Source organism: Trachymyrmex septentrionalis, unplaced genomic scaffold (genome assembly GCF_001594115.1).
Source record: "Trachymyrmex septentrionalis isolate Tsep2-gDNA-1 unplaced genomic scaffold, Tsep1.0 scaffold9, whole genome shotgun sequence".
NCBI lineage: Eukaryota > Metazoa > Arthropoda > Insecta > Hymenoptera > Formicidae > Trachymyrmex > Trachymyrmex septentrionalis.
In genome coordinates, this window is record NW_017306091.1 from 1,307,490 (window position 1) to 1,321,419 (window position 13,930).

At 29.2% G+C, this 13,930-nt stretch overlaps 2 protein-coding genes across 2 annotated transcripts; both read left to right on the forward strand.

Annotated features, from left to right (window-relative positions):
* Positions 1-1,824: 1,824 nt before the first annotated feature.
* On the forward strand, positions 1,825-5,604 carry LOC108755623. Its single transcript, XM_018498738.1, has 3 exons — positions 1,825-3,771; positions 3,901-4,010; positions 5,599-5,604. The coding sequence occupies exons 1-3, from the start codon at positions 2,085-2,087 to the stop codon at positions 5,602-5,604; spliced, it is 1,803 nt and encodes a 600-aa protein (XP_018354240.1). The 5' UTR covers positions 1,825-2,084.
* Positions 5,605-6,902: 1,298 nt separating this feature from the next.
* On the forward strand, positions 6,903-13,126 carry LOC108755977 (fatty acyl-CoA reductase 1-like). Its single transcript, XM_018499481.1, has 9 exons — positions 6,903-7,123; positions 7,446-7,694; positions 8,214-8,359; positions 8,491-8,600; positions 9,127-9,331; positions 9,905-10,156; positions 12,264-12,440; positions 12,532-12,612; positions 13,028-13,126. Exons 1-9 carry the CDS (start codon positions 6,920-6,922, stop codon positions 13,116-13,118), a joined length of 1,515 nt encoding a protein of 504 aa, XP_018354983.1. The 5' UTR covers positions 6,903-6,919; the 3' UTR covers positions 13,119-13,126.
* Positions 13,127-13,930: the final 804 nt, after the last annotated feature.

Here is a 13,930-nt window from a genome sequence, read left to right on the forward strand (position 1 = left end):
ACTTTTACTAACGCGATAAATGTTTGTAAATTTGGAAACAATGCTTATATAGAAGAATGACTAATGAGCACAATATATGTTATTTTTGTTTTATAACCGTAAGACAATGAAATCTGTCGGAAAATCAATGCTTTTAACCGGAAATGATTATAATTTTGCAATCTAAGGTTGAAAGAGCAAATATATAATTTCTTTATTCGCCGATCAATCGATGTAGTAGCGTCGTCACGTATAAAAATAAAAACGGATCTCTTGGCCACTTAACATGGTGAACATTATTGCGTATTCGTGCTGTTGTCAAATTCCCGACGCTACCACTAGCTTTATTTAAAGTTTTGACATCAACACACTTTTGATTAAAATTACTCAGAGTCTGAAACCGCAATAAAAAAATCTAAAAACATTTTTATTATATTATAACGCCATAGGTATCCTTTTTTTATAATGTTATCGGTATCTATTTTAAAATAAATAACAATAAATGAAGAGCGAAGTAAGAGTCAACGCATTTTTTTAAAAAGTTATATAATTAAAGGCATAAATGAAAAGTACAGAAAAGATAAAGATGGAAGAAAAAATGTATACTAAGAAATAATAACGGTGAAAAATAAACATATAACATTACAAGTTTTGGCTACCGGATTGAACTCTCTTCAGACGTTAAAACATAATGGAAACAGAATTAAAAAATAAATATCGCAAATGTTTACAAATTAAGAATACACGCAGTTTGGTTGAGTCTCGATGTAGAACTCGACATTATTCATACAATTGAACAGTCAAAAATCTCATGTCATATCTCTTAGCAAAGTTCTAGTTGATAAAAAGAAAAAAGAAAAGAATGAGATAATATTCTTATATGAAAAAAGTACACTTAAATAAATTAACAACCGTAATTATGATAAAAAGTAAAAACTCACCAACAAACATATGTAAAAGATCAAAACTAATGTATCCATATAAATATAACAAATAGCAATAAAAAAGCATAAAGAAGAGTGGAATGCAGGCGTGAAAAAACGGACATTGTGTATCGACTAATGTGCACGCTCGCTGAAACGAATCACCACGTACTGAGAGAGGAGACGGGCCGGGCCGTCAGTATAAAAAAAGTCAAACTTTGTTTACAATGGGTAGATATGTCTTATGAAGACCTTCAGTGTCCGTTTGTAAATTAAGACTGTTTTTCTTAATGTTGAAACATCTCGGAAATTAAACGTTTCCTATAACAAGCCTCTTTATTTAAGATTTTAACGTTGTCCCATTGAAAATCGTAATCACATTGTAGCCTATGTTCAGTGATGACAGAACGGACAGACGTTTTATGCCTGATATGATTACGATGTTTAATAATTCTGGTTTTCAATTGTCTGCCCGTCTGTCCAACATAAGACGCATCGCAATTGTTACACGATATTTTACTACATTGCTCTTCAATGTTCGATGTACAAATGTCCTTCTGTACTTTTATGTATTTACCCATTTTATTAGGACTATGAAAAGATACCCTGATGTCGTTTTTATTAAATCTTCTAAATTTCTCCGTGTGAGGAGGAATATATGGAACCGTAAGCCAAGAAGCAGTTTCATTCACACAGACTTTGTCAGTCAGATCATTATGTACTTTATATCTATTTTTAATTAAATTTTTAATACGTTGATTAACAGTGTCAAAAATAAAATTCTATGGATAGTCATTATCTATTTTACTAATTCCGCTCAATTATTTATCTATAAATATTGTATATCGTACAGTTTTCGTTTTTTTTATTATCAATTTAAATTAGTATAACTGCGATTTGTCTGTGTTAGCATAACAACCGCTAGTCTCGGGGAAGGAAAACTAGTTGCAGTAGTGATCCCCGGGGTGGGTGGGTCCCAATCACCACGACACAGCGCGTCCTCGGGTTGCGGATAGAGGAAAAGCCTCGCTATCTCGGTTGAGGATAGAGGCTAGCTGCGAATAAATTGAATAAGCAGTCGCGGACAGCCGATTGGAATGGTCCTCCTGTTTGGGGGTTGGGCGTGGGTTTGATAGGCTCACACCGTGAAACGACTTTATCTTGAAACAACCAAAACTCGCCATGGATTCTTCTGGGGTAAAATTTTCCGGAGGTAAACTAGTCCCCCGTTCGGATCTCCGGGTGGGGACTACCTCGGGGAACTCATGTCGTATAAAGTCAAAACGCGGGAGAGACTTCAAAGTGGGTACGTGGAACGTCCGAAGTCTTTACAGACCTGGGGCGTTTCAATCGATGGTCGGGGAGGTCGAAAGGTACGGGGTAGAAGTTGTCGCGTTGCAAGAAACAAGATGGGCCGGGGAGGGTTCGCTTAATGCGGGTTCGTACACGCTTCACTATGGAGGGTCGGAGATCCATAGTCTTGGCATCGGTTTTATGATTAATAGGAAAATCTTATCCGCGGTAAAAGACATTAAATTTATAAACGAAAGATTAGGATTGCTCGTTGTGCAGGGCCGATGGTACAAGATCGCGATAATCAACGTACACGCGCCGACGGAAGATAAAGATGGCGAAATTAAAGACGGGTTCTACGAAGAACTCGAACACCTCGTGGATCAATTACCGAACGATTACATGAAAATAGTCGTGGGAGATTTTAACGCGAAAATCGGTAAAGAGGACATTTTTAGACCAACGATCGGGCTCGAAAGTTTGCACGAGGAAAGTAACGATAACGGAGTGAGGGTAATTAACTTTGCGACCGGCAAAAATCTTATCGTCAAAAGCACGTATTTTAAACACAAAAATATCCATAAACAAACTTGGATTTCCCCGGATGGAGGCACGCGTAACCAAATTGATCACGTTCTTGCAGATAAACGGCGTCACACGAACGTACTCGATGTCAGGTCTTATAGGGGGGCGGATTGCGACTCGGATCACCTCTTTGTAATTGCCAAAATCAGGGAACGTCTTTCGCTAAACAAAACTAACGGGCAGTTGTTTGGAACTAAACGTCTAAATGTACAAGGTTTGATCGAGGGAGAAAACGGAATAAAATACGCGGTCGAAGTAACGAATAGACTCGCGGCTTCAAAGGAAATAGATGAATCGGATGATAACACGGTTGATAAACACTGGGAAAACGTACGAGACGCGATAGTAAAATCGGCGGAGGCCACGGTTGGTTTTTGTAAAAGGAACAAAAACAAGCCGTGGTTTGACGAAGAATGCGTAAAAATTGTTAAAGTACGAAACGAAGCGCGCATCACGTGGTTGGCTCAAAATACGAAGGAAACTCGGGATCAGTTTCTTAAGATTAGGCAAGAGGCTCATAATATGTTTAAAATTAAGAAGCGTCAATACTTAAAACGTAAAATTGAAGAAATAGATGAAAATTGTAAAAGCAGTAACGTACGAGGCACGTACATGGGGATAAATAATTTTAGAAAGGGATTCCAAGCTAGGACGGAAATGGTGAAAGATGAGAACGATAATTTAGTTACGGATACAACGGCAGTTTTAAACACATGGAAAAATTATTTTGATCGGTTATTGAATGTCGAATCTGAAAACGACCGGGAAATAGAGAATTTTGAGTATCACACGGCTGAACCTAGGATTAACGAACCGACAATTTCAGAAGTAGAAAGCGCGATTAAAAAATTAAAAAATCACAAAGCACCGGGTAATGACTTGATTCCGGCGGAACTGATTAAATGGGGGGGAAGTAGATTGATAGAAGAAATTCAGAAATTAATTATCTTAATATGGAATAAAGAAGCATTGCCGGAACAATGGAAAGATTCAATTATAATCCCGATTTTCAAAAAGGGGGACAAAATGAGTTGTAATAATTACCGGGGTATCTCACTTTTACCTACATGCTATAAAATTCTGTCGAATATTTTATTAATGAGGCTTGTACCATATGCAGATGAGATAATTGGAGATCATCAATGCGGCTTTAGGAGAAATAGATCGACTGCGGACCAAATCTTTACTATTCGGCAAATCTTGGAGAAAAAATGGGAATTCGACCAATCGGTACATCAACTTTACATTGATTTTAAAAAAGCGTATGATTCGATAAAACGGGAGAAAATGTATGAAATTTTAACTCGGTGGGGGATACCCAAAAAATTGGCTAACTTAGTCCAAGTTTGTTTAAAAGATACCAGAGGTAGAGTAAGAATAGGTAATCAAATGTCGGAAACTTTTAATATTCATAGCGGATTAAAGCAGGGGGATGCATTGTCACCTCTTCTGTTTAATCTAGTATTGGAATATGCTATTAAAGAAATGCAGAAGAGTAATGATGGTTTGCAGTTGAACGGTACAACACAAATATTAACATATGCGGACGATATTGCTTTGTTGGGGGATAATAAAGAAACACTAATAAATAACACTAAAATTCTATTAGATAAAACGAAAGAACTGGGGCTGCAAATAAACGTTGAAAAAACTAAATATATGGTCACTGATAGAATTCAGAATATTCATAATAACGGAAACCTGGTCGTCTGTGATAAAATTTTTGAACGGGTTAGCAATTTTAAGTATTTAGGATCGATTTTAAACCAAACTAATGAAATAAGAGAAGAGCTCAAGAGAAGAATTAATTTGGGGAATGCGTGCTTCTATTCGGTTAAGAAACTACTCGGTTCGCGGATATTGTCTAGGCGCTTAAAAATTAGAATTTACAGAACGATTATTTTACCGGTAGTCCTTTATGGCAGCGAAGCGTGGTCACTTACATTACAAGACGAGAAAAGATTTAGGGCTTTCGAAAATAAAGTACTTCGAAAAATCATCGGGGCAAAACGCGATGAGGAAACGGGCGAATGGAGAAAATTACACAACGCAGAATTACATCAATTATATAATAGTCCGGATATTATTAATGTCATAAAATCGCGTCGATTAAGATGGGCAGATCACGCGGCGCGTATGGATGAGAATCGAATTGCATATAAAGTATTGTACTAATTGGTAAACCGGATGGGAAAAGACCATTGGGTAGACCAAGACGTAGATAGGAAGAAAATATTAGAATGGACCTTAACGAAATGGGGTACGAGGGTCACAAATGGAGGGATCTGGCTCAGGGACGGGAACAGTGGCGGGATTTGGTATTTGCGGCAATGAGCTTTCGAGTTCCTAACGCCTAATAATAATAAATAATAACTGCGATTTGTACACCTATCAAAAACTTAATTTATTAAGTATTATTTACTATGTTTAAAGTAATCGGATATGAGTAAAAACTTTGTACTGTCTACTACTATAAAAAAAATATTAGAAATCCGAAATATTTATTTTTCATATTGTAAAATAAACTTTTTGAAAGCACTTTTGCCGTATATCCCATAAGAATGGAAGGTATGTACGACTCATAAAAAATGTACAAATAGTGCGTATAAATAAGACGTAAAATGATACATTTACATAAAATGCGTTTATAAAGTTTTATTAAGGAATAAGAACGATAACTATGAATATGAAGTAATATATAATAATTACAGTCTTCCTACATATATTACAGACGTTATGACATAAGAAACTTATTCTATGTAATGCTTTTATTGCATTTAGTGCACTGAATTTAATCTGCGCACTTTGAATATTTTAGACATAAATCCTATCTGTTAAAAATGCTGTATATTTCAAGCAAATAGATATACAAGACAACAAACAAAGAATACGAAAGCAAAGCACTTGTATTTTTCTATACAACGTGCTTTACTATTCCTCTCGCGAAATAATTACTAAGTCTTTTACAATAATTATTTTATGTAGATTATAATTTATGGTGGCGCTACTTGTTACAGTGATAAATCAATTCAAATCGAAATAGTTTTATTAATATTAACATTAAGATACTGAAATCATAACACAATACTAATATAATATAAAGGCATATAACAGAAGGTGCATTCCGAGTTGCGCATAATGTATTATTTGTCTTTATTGTTCACCAAGTAATAAAGAATGACAAAATGATGCACCATGCGCCTCATGCGTAACTTGGAACGCATTCAGTAGTTGCGGGAAAATTACCTCCACTTTTATTTTTTTTTTTTTACTTCTGCAGCGTAAATTCCAGCGCGGCGTATTTTTTTTTTGTCGGAGTTACCCTAGACTTTTATTTTGGCTTTCTCTCTCTCTCTCTCTCTCTCTCTATTTTTTTTCTTTATATATATTTTGTATATATATATATTTTACTTCTTTCAAACCACTCTCTGAATCAATGGATAATCACTGATATCAGTGCCAAGTATGCCACTGGTAATCAGTAAATGTGAGATCCCTAATCTAGCTAATCGTTATTATGTGATTTAACCAACCTTGTTTTAATGCTTAAATTCAATGAAAATGGTATTGGAAGATTGAAATTAACGTGCAAAAAAAGTATTTTAGTTATATAATGCTTAAACATTCTCACTTTTTTAATTTAACTTCACTAATCAATGCTAAGTATGCTACTGGGTAATTAGTGACTATTCACTGATTCAGATTTAGAGAGCAAATAATATTATATTTAAACATAATAAACAATCTACGCTATAAATAATTATAATTATAATAATTATTATTATTTAAATGGATTTTTCAATATATTTTTATAAATAATAAACAGTATATCCATTTATATCTAAATACAAATACTATTGAATACATATATATTATATATACATATATATATGTATGTTTGCACTTTTAACCTTAACACTGCACAATTGCAATCATTTCATGTTTATTAAAGCGATTGGCTTACTATAAAATGATTATATAATTTAACTCGCGCGTAGTAGCTATAAATGTTTCATCGACCTCTACCATGTCGATATAACAAAGGTGATAACGATTTTGAATGTTTCAATATCTTCGTATTGCGTTGTTCCGATAGATTTGTATTATTAATGTTAATTTTTTTTTTAATATTGAACAAAATGATAATTGATCCAGCCAAATCAATTCCTGCATTTTACGCTGGACAAAGTATTCTTTTGACAGGTCCAACAGGATTTCTGGGTAAAGTGTTTATCGAAAAGATATTACGATCTTGTCCAGATGTTCGCGAAATATTTTTGTTAATGCGTTCGAAAACAGGAACAAATATTAACGAAAGGCTCGAGAAAATATTAAACTTACCGGTAAGTTGCATATACAAACAGAAATTTTTGAAAAACTTCTTAAAGGTATTTAAGTCAATTTTAAGATTTAAAAAATTTTATTATATTTATATAAATGTTTAGTAAACAAAATTTCTTTCTAAATGCTATTGCAACGTTATCGCTGAAAATAAATATTCTTCAACAGAATATTTGTAAATTTTTCAAATAGTAAGTGTAATAAAATATTGGAATGCATTAAGTTAAGAATTAAATATTCTATTTTTTATAAGAAATTTAATAAAAATATTTTAGAAGAATATATAACACAGAATTTATAAATTATAGCGATCTTCTATTTTAGCTATTTGAAAAATTGCGCAAAGAGCGACCTTCAAATTTTGAGAAACTAATTCCAATTTCTGGTGATGTCAGTGAGAAAGGATTGGGTTTGTCGGCTACGGACAGGCAAATGCTGGTTGAAAGAGTGACTATAATAATTCATGCAGCCGCGAGTGTGAGATTCAATAACAGTTTAAAGTATGCCATATTTGCCAATACTAGAGCAACAAAAGACATCTGTATTTTAGCACAAAGTATGAAGAATTTAATTGTAAGTCAAAGAATAACTAAAATTATGTATTAAAGTAATCATTCTCTGTCACACAATTTATTAATAACTTTTATTTTTATTTAAATGTTCTTCAAAAACACAAATCATTATGTATTTTCCAAGCTTGGCAAGAAACGTGTGTGTTCTATTTCAAAGCAAAAATATATAAATTTTATAAATTGTTTTATTATTATGTCTGAATAATTATGTAAAATTTGAGTATGATTTTTTTATCAATTCAAACGTACTTAATTTTTTGTTTGTCTTAATTGTAACTTAATTGTAATTATTTTTACAAAGTATAACTTTTCCAAACCTGATTATATACATATGATGATATACATATGTATAGCCTAAATATTCTAATAACTTTTAAAATATAATAAATTTGGAAGAATATTTATTCTAATGTTTTGTGTTTTAAAATTGACAATATAAATTTTGATATCACTATTATAAGAACTAAAAAGATTTTTAAAAAAGTGTAATTTCTTAATTAATTGCTTTCATATGTTAAAGGCATTACTATACGTTAGTACAGCATTTGCACATGTGAATGAACCATTCATAGATGAAAAAATATATCTGCCAATGGCTGATTGGCAAAAGATAATTGAAATAGTTGAGACATCGGATGAGCATACTTTAAACGTTTTTACGGCTAAGTAAGTTACAAACCAAAATCGATTATGCATTCATACATTATATACATGTGTACTGGAATATTTTGTTTTATTTATAAGAATTTAATCATATTCAAATTTTTAAGTCTATATGCACTTAAAATTATGTACAGGTGTTTAGACTATGCACCCAATACGTACATTTTTTCAAAAAACCTAGCGGAAAAGGTAATACAAGATTATTCTTCCTCTTTACCTTGTGCGATTGTAAGACCTTCCATTGGTATGTAGTCTTTCTTCTAGTATTATATTAAAAATAATTTCTAGTCTTAATGCGTTACTGTGGGGTGCTAAATATCTGTATTTTCACTGTTTAAATAAAATAAAATATGTGCACTGACAGAGCACGAAATTTCTTTTTGGTAATAATAATTATACTATTAAAAATATATATAATAGAAAAAAAGAATAAATGTATATTTTTATATTTTAATATATAGTTTAGAAACGAATTTATTTTAATTTTTATATTTATGGAATATAATTAATTAAATGAATCTTCAAAATATGTTTTCATAAATCGACATTTAGGTGATATTTATTAGCACTTGAGAAACTCAATAGACAAAAATTAAATATATTTTATAGAGCTTTATAACATTTTTATGTAATTTTGATTAATAATTTAATATGCAAGAAATAATTTAATCAACAAAATCGAGTACCTGGAAAGCTGATGACAAATAATGTGTTTGCTAGATGATAGTGTAATTATAATAATAATGTAATAATTGTATTTTATATCCTAGTAATACCAACATTACAAGAACCTATCCCAGGATGGTTAGATAATGTTTATGGTCCGATAGGACTTTTTATTGGCGGCGGAAAAGGGATATTACGAGTAGCATGTTTGAATAAAACTGTTAATGAAGATGCAATACCAGTAGACATTGTCATCAAGGCAATAATAGTCGTAACTTGGAAGGTAGGATTAACGACGTATGATCACAGGTATATAATATGCTTGTATTTTTAATTATATTAGATTATAAATACACTAGAAAACTTTTTTCTTTATTTGGCAATATATGAATCCATGTTTACAATATAGTAATCAACTGCATTAATTCTGTTACATCTCACTATTATATGATTGCTATATTTTCTCTAATTTCAAAGAGATTACATTTAAAAGAAATTGTAAAATTGGAAATGGAAAAATCGGAAGAAATTGTAAACACGAAAGTGAAGGCAATAATAAATACATACATACATACATACATTTAAAAGAGTTGAAAATTAATTCTCGAATAAATTTATCTACATCTTCTCTTTGTGTAAAATAAAACTAATAATTTTTAAATAATTTATTAATAGTTTTTTTTAAATATTTATGTTTTCAGATAGGTTGTTGAACCGTATTAAATGATTGATACTTTTTAATAATATGTTGTGTTTTATATAAATTAAAAATTTCATAAGAAATAAATTATTTTTCTAAAACTTAATGAAAATCTTATAAAACTTTATTCAAATTCACAGTCTATTATTATTTATCTTCTAATTAATTTTATTTATCATTAGAATTACAGATTCCTGTACATTACAGACACCTTTAGTTGTAAATTGCACAGGTCAAAAATACATAACATATCAAGATTGTATAAAGATGATGTTTAATATTGTGAATGAAATACCTTTAGAAGGAACTGTCTGGACACCTCATACAATATTAACCGATAATCTTGTTCTATTCTATATACTAACAATATTATTGCATATTCTACCTGCTATGTTAATAGACCTTATTTTAATATTCACTGGACGTCGACCTATGTAAGTCTTAAATTGAATATAAAACTGGTTTCTTTCCTCTCCATTTTTACCTTTTTTTACCATTTTTACCTTTTTTATATTTAGAAGGAAAGAATAAGGCCACTTTTTAGTAGGAGAGACCGGGGACAAAAATAACATTTTGACTTTGAAGTGTTATAATTGTTAAAATATAATACATATTTACATTTAAAAAATATGTATCTTTAGATGTAGAATTTATTCAGCTACAAAATTTGTTTTGGTTCAATTTTTTATATAACTAGAAAAAAGTTTTGTTTGTTTAAAAACTATGAGAAGTTTTGTTACAACCGTCCTAATTGTAACAGTAGAGAGAAATAATTGTACCACATTTGCCAGAAGTACATAACACAATTACATAAGTCATACTCTTTCTTGCAGCTACACGAATAGATAATTGGCGGTTTATAACCTCTTTAAATGTCTGTTTGTATAAAGACACTTCTTTTATAATTTTTCTCTTATCTGTCTTGCGTTTTTTGTGAACAGCATTTTTTGAAGAAGAATATAAATAATTTGTATTGTACAAAATAATGTTAAAACAAAATCAAATAAGTTCGGAGACAATTGTAACGTTACAAACTGACTCCAGGCATCAATGTTACTATTGTCGCCTAATGGTATTTTATGATTTATAGTAAATTTTTTAAATAAAAATCTAGATAAAAATCAACTTAAATATGCAAAGCATCAACTCAGATAATCATTAAAGCGTATTAAGATAATATATTATACCTTCGTTATTAAGAAAAAAAAAATTTTTTTTATTTTGTGTAAACAATATAATCTTAATGTATGAAAAAAGTAATTTCTGCTTCTACACTCGTGCACGTTCCGCAATAATCAGCATAACAAACGATTCAATAACAATTTGTCTACAGAATTTTACTATACAACAGCATACACATATCTATTATAATTTAAGAAATATTAATAATGTTACTATTATCCCCTTGTTACTTTTGTCCCCGATCGATTCTCTTACGACTAGGATTTAAAAAAAATTACTTTTTTTTCATTGCATGATCATTAAAAATATCAAAAATAGCTATTAGAGAGGAATGAAACTCGATACATAAAGTCATTAAATAAAGTCATATAATTAATTATTATTAATCTAAGTATAGTATAATATAAATATTACACCTAATCAGTAATCGTCGAATTCTGATCATCAAAAAATGCTTCAAAGTCACGATCGCAGTGTTTAATACGTATAAAAAACTTAAAATTAGAAAATAAAATAAATAATCTAATTGTAATATAAATTGAAAAAAGATAAAGTAAGAAAAATATTGAAGTAATAATCACAAACTTGACATCGGAAACTTCAGTCTGTAAGCAACAGTGATCACTTACTTTTTGTAGCTATCTATGTTAGGAATAATAAAAAAATAATTTTTTCATGATGAGTTCTATTCGTCTTCATCTTAAGGGTGATAGACGTAATCTAAACTGACATTAATATAACGGTACAGAGCTGTATAATGAGAAAAAATATTTTATTATATAATTCATTTATTAGTCATGAAAAGGATTTAGATACTATAACAATATATCTAGACTAACAAAAAATGTCTAAAATCAGATCATTAGACGTTTTTTGCGTCGACTTAAAATCAAACTTATATCATAATTTCAGACTGCGTTGTTTGAGTATTAATTATGAATTGAGTTTTTCTTATTTAACGATTATTTTTAACGTTTCTGCTAATGAATCTAATAGATAAATGTTTAACATTCCTATTTTTAACATTATAATTATATAATATGAAAAAATTGTTTTCTAAAAATCCTGAGCAAAGCTAAAAAACAGTCTTATTATATTTTCCTCCTTCGTATAAAACAATTTACGTAAATATTATTTCTCTTTATCTACTATTTAGATTTATTATTATACATATTTAGAGATAACTATTATATAAAATGATTATGTATCTATAAAAAAAAATGTACTTATTCTTTCCAAATTTCTTGTTTTTTCTCTAATTTATATTTTTGAATTCTCAATCCACAGATTGAGATATATAACTGTATTAAAGCTGTATTAACTAAACCGTATCTTGTTAATAAGTAAAGTGTAAATTAGGTTAGTAAAACTCCAAAGAAGAGTATATGTGGCCAATCGTGCTGTGAGTTACTTTTCATTCCATGAATGGAAATACAGCAATATCAATAGGTTGACTCTGACGTCTTTAATACCACATGACAATCTTGATTCGTTTTCTTTTGATTGTTCTAATCTTGATATTAAAACGTATTGCAAGTAAGTGTGTATCATATTTTTAATTTCAAATAGATAATATTTACAATAAAGATAATTTAAAACCAAAAAGTATTTATTTTACAATATGAAGAAATAGTGCCATTGGTGGAAAAAAGTTTCTTCTTCATGAAGACATGAGTCGATTAGATACAGTCAAAGCACATAATAAAAGGTAAAAATAGTTCATAATTCAGAAAATAACGAATAAACGATTCTAATTATGTATAAAAAATATATGATTAACATTAACATTCTTAGTAATTTTATCTCAGTTAAATATGTCAAAAATTTCAAAATCTTAATTACAAATTTAATATTATATTTATTATCTGAATGATAGGGTAAGATATTTTTAATAATTATTTATAAAAATATTGAACATAAATTACTTACTGTTTCCAATATATTCTATATAACACAAATAATATAGAATTAAATATAAAGAAAAAGGAAAAATGGATAAAAGCTTTAGTGCATATTAAATAATAAGATAGAGTTTAAATATACCCTTGTATAATATAGTATAAGAGATATAATATAATCAAAATTTGAATATGAATATTAATAGCATTTATTTTATATTCTAGAGTATATCTGCTCGTCAGAATGGTAAAAACTATTATCTTTATTGGAGTACTATGGGTAATATATAAGTGGCTCTTCTTCGATACGTTATAAAACTACTTAAACCCCATTCATATTTATTAAATTATATTTTATGATGAGTAAATAAATGCTGTACACAAACAAATTAATTTTTTTAATTGAAAGGTGTTTCTTTTTGGAGATACTTACTGTATTTTCAGAATGAGATTATTTCTTATTTAGAATTAAATTGTTTTATGTATATTTATACAATACAGAAAGTATTTACAAAAAATAGCAAATAAAGTATCATTTACATAAAAAGAAAATTTTATGGATTTTTAATGTCTATATAAAAGACAACTTGTAGTTATATGCAATGTTTGTTATCTTTAATATATGTATAATATAGTGTTCTAATTATTTATAAGAAAATTAAACTTACAATATATGGAAATCGATGTACAAATATATAAATTAATGTATAATTTAATTCTATTTCCAATCCGCTTTTCTTCAATCGCCCAGTGAATGAGAATAGATTGAAATGGATTTGAATTTTCAAAAATACGCATTCGCGAACGTTAAGATGAATCTAAATGCATTTTTATTTATTTACAAGAATTGTATGAAGTATATCTCTATGCCTTTCAATTTAAAAATAGTATTAGCTTCTTTTGTGTCTTGTAAATATTTCTTAATTCAAAATTCTAAATAGAAAATGTAGTTTTTTAATTCAACTGAATCCAGTTAAATCTAATTGAATCTAATTAAATACAATTAAATCTAAAAAAAAGTTTTTCTTATTTAAAATACGTATTTGTATAGATAAAATTGTAATCTATTTTAATTCATTCCTGTTTACTGGGAAAAATTTTAATTTATTATATCTAATTTATATATAT

Coding starts and splice junctions, on each gene's coding strand:
- LOC108755977 (XM_018499481.1), top strand. CDS start 6,920: ATGATAATTGATCCAGCCAAATCAATTCCTGCATTTTACGCTGGACAA. Junction 8,360..8,490: donor TTAAACGTTTTTACGGCTAA/GTAAGTTACAAA, acceptor AATTATGTACAG/GTGTTTAGACTATGCACCCA. Junction 12,441..12,531: donor GATATTAAAACGTATTGCAA/GTAAGTGTGTAT, acceptor TACAATATGAAG/AAATAGTGCCATTGGTGGAA.
- LOC108755623 (XM_018498738.1), top strand. CDS start 2,085: ATGGATTCTTCTGGGGTAAAATTTTCCGGAGGTAAACTAGTCCCCCGT. Junction 3,772..3,900: donor GCCGGAACAATGGAAAGATT/CAATTATAATCC, acceptor TACCATATGCAG/ATGAGATAATTGGAGATCAT.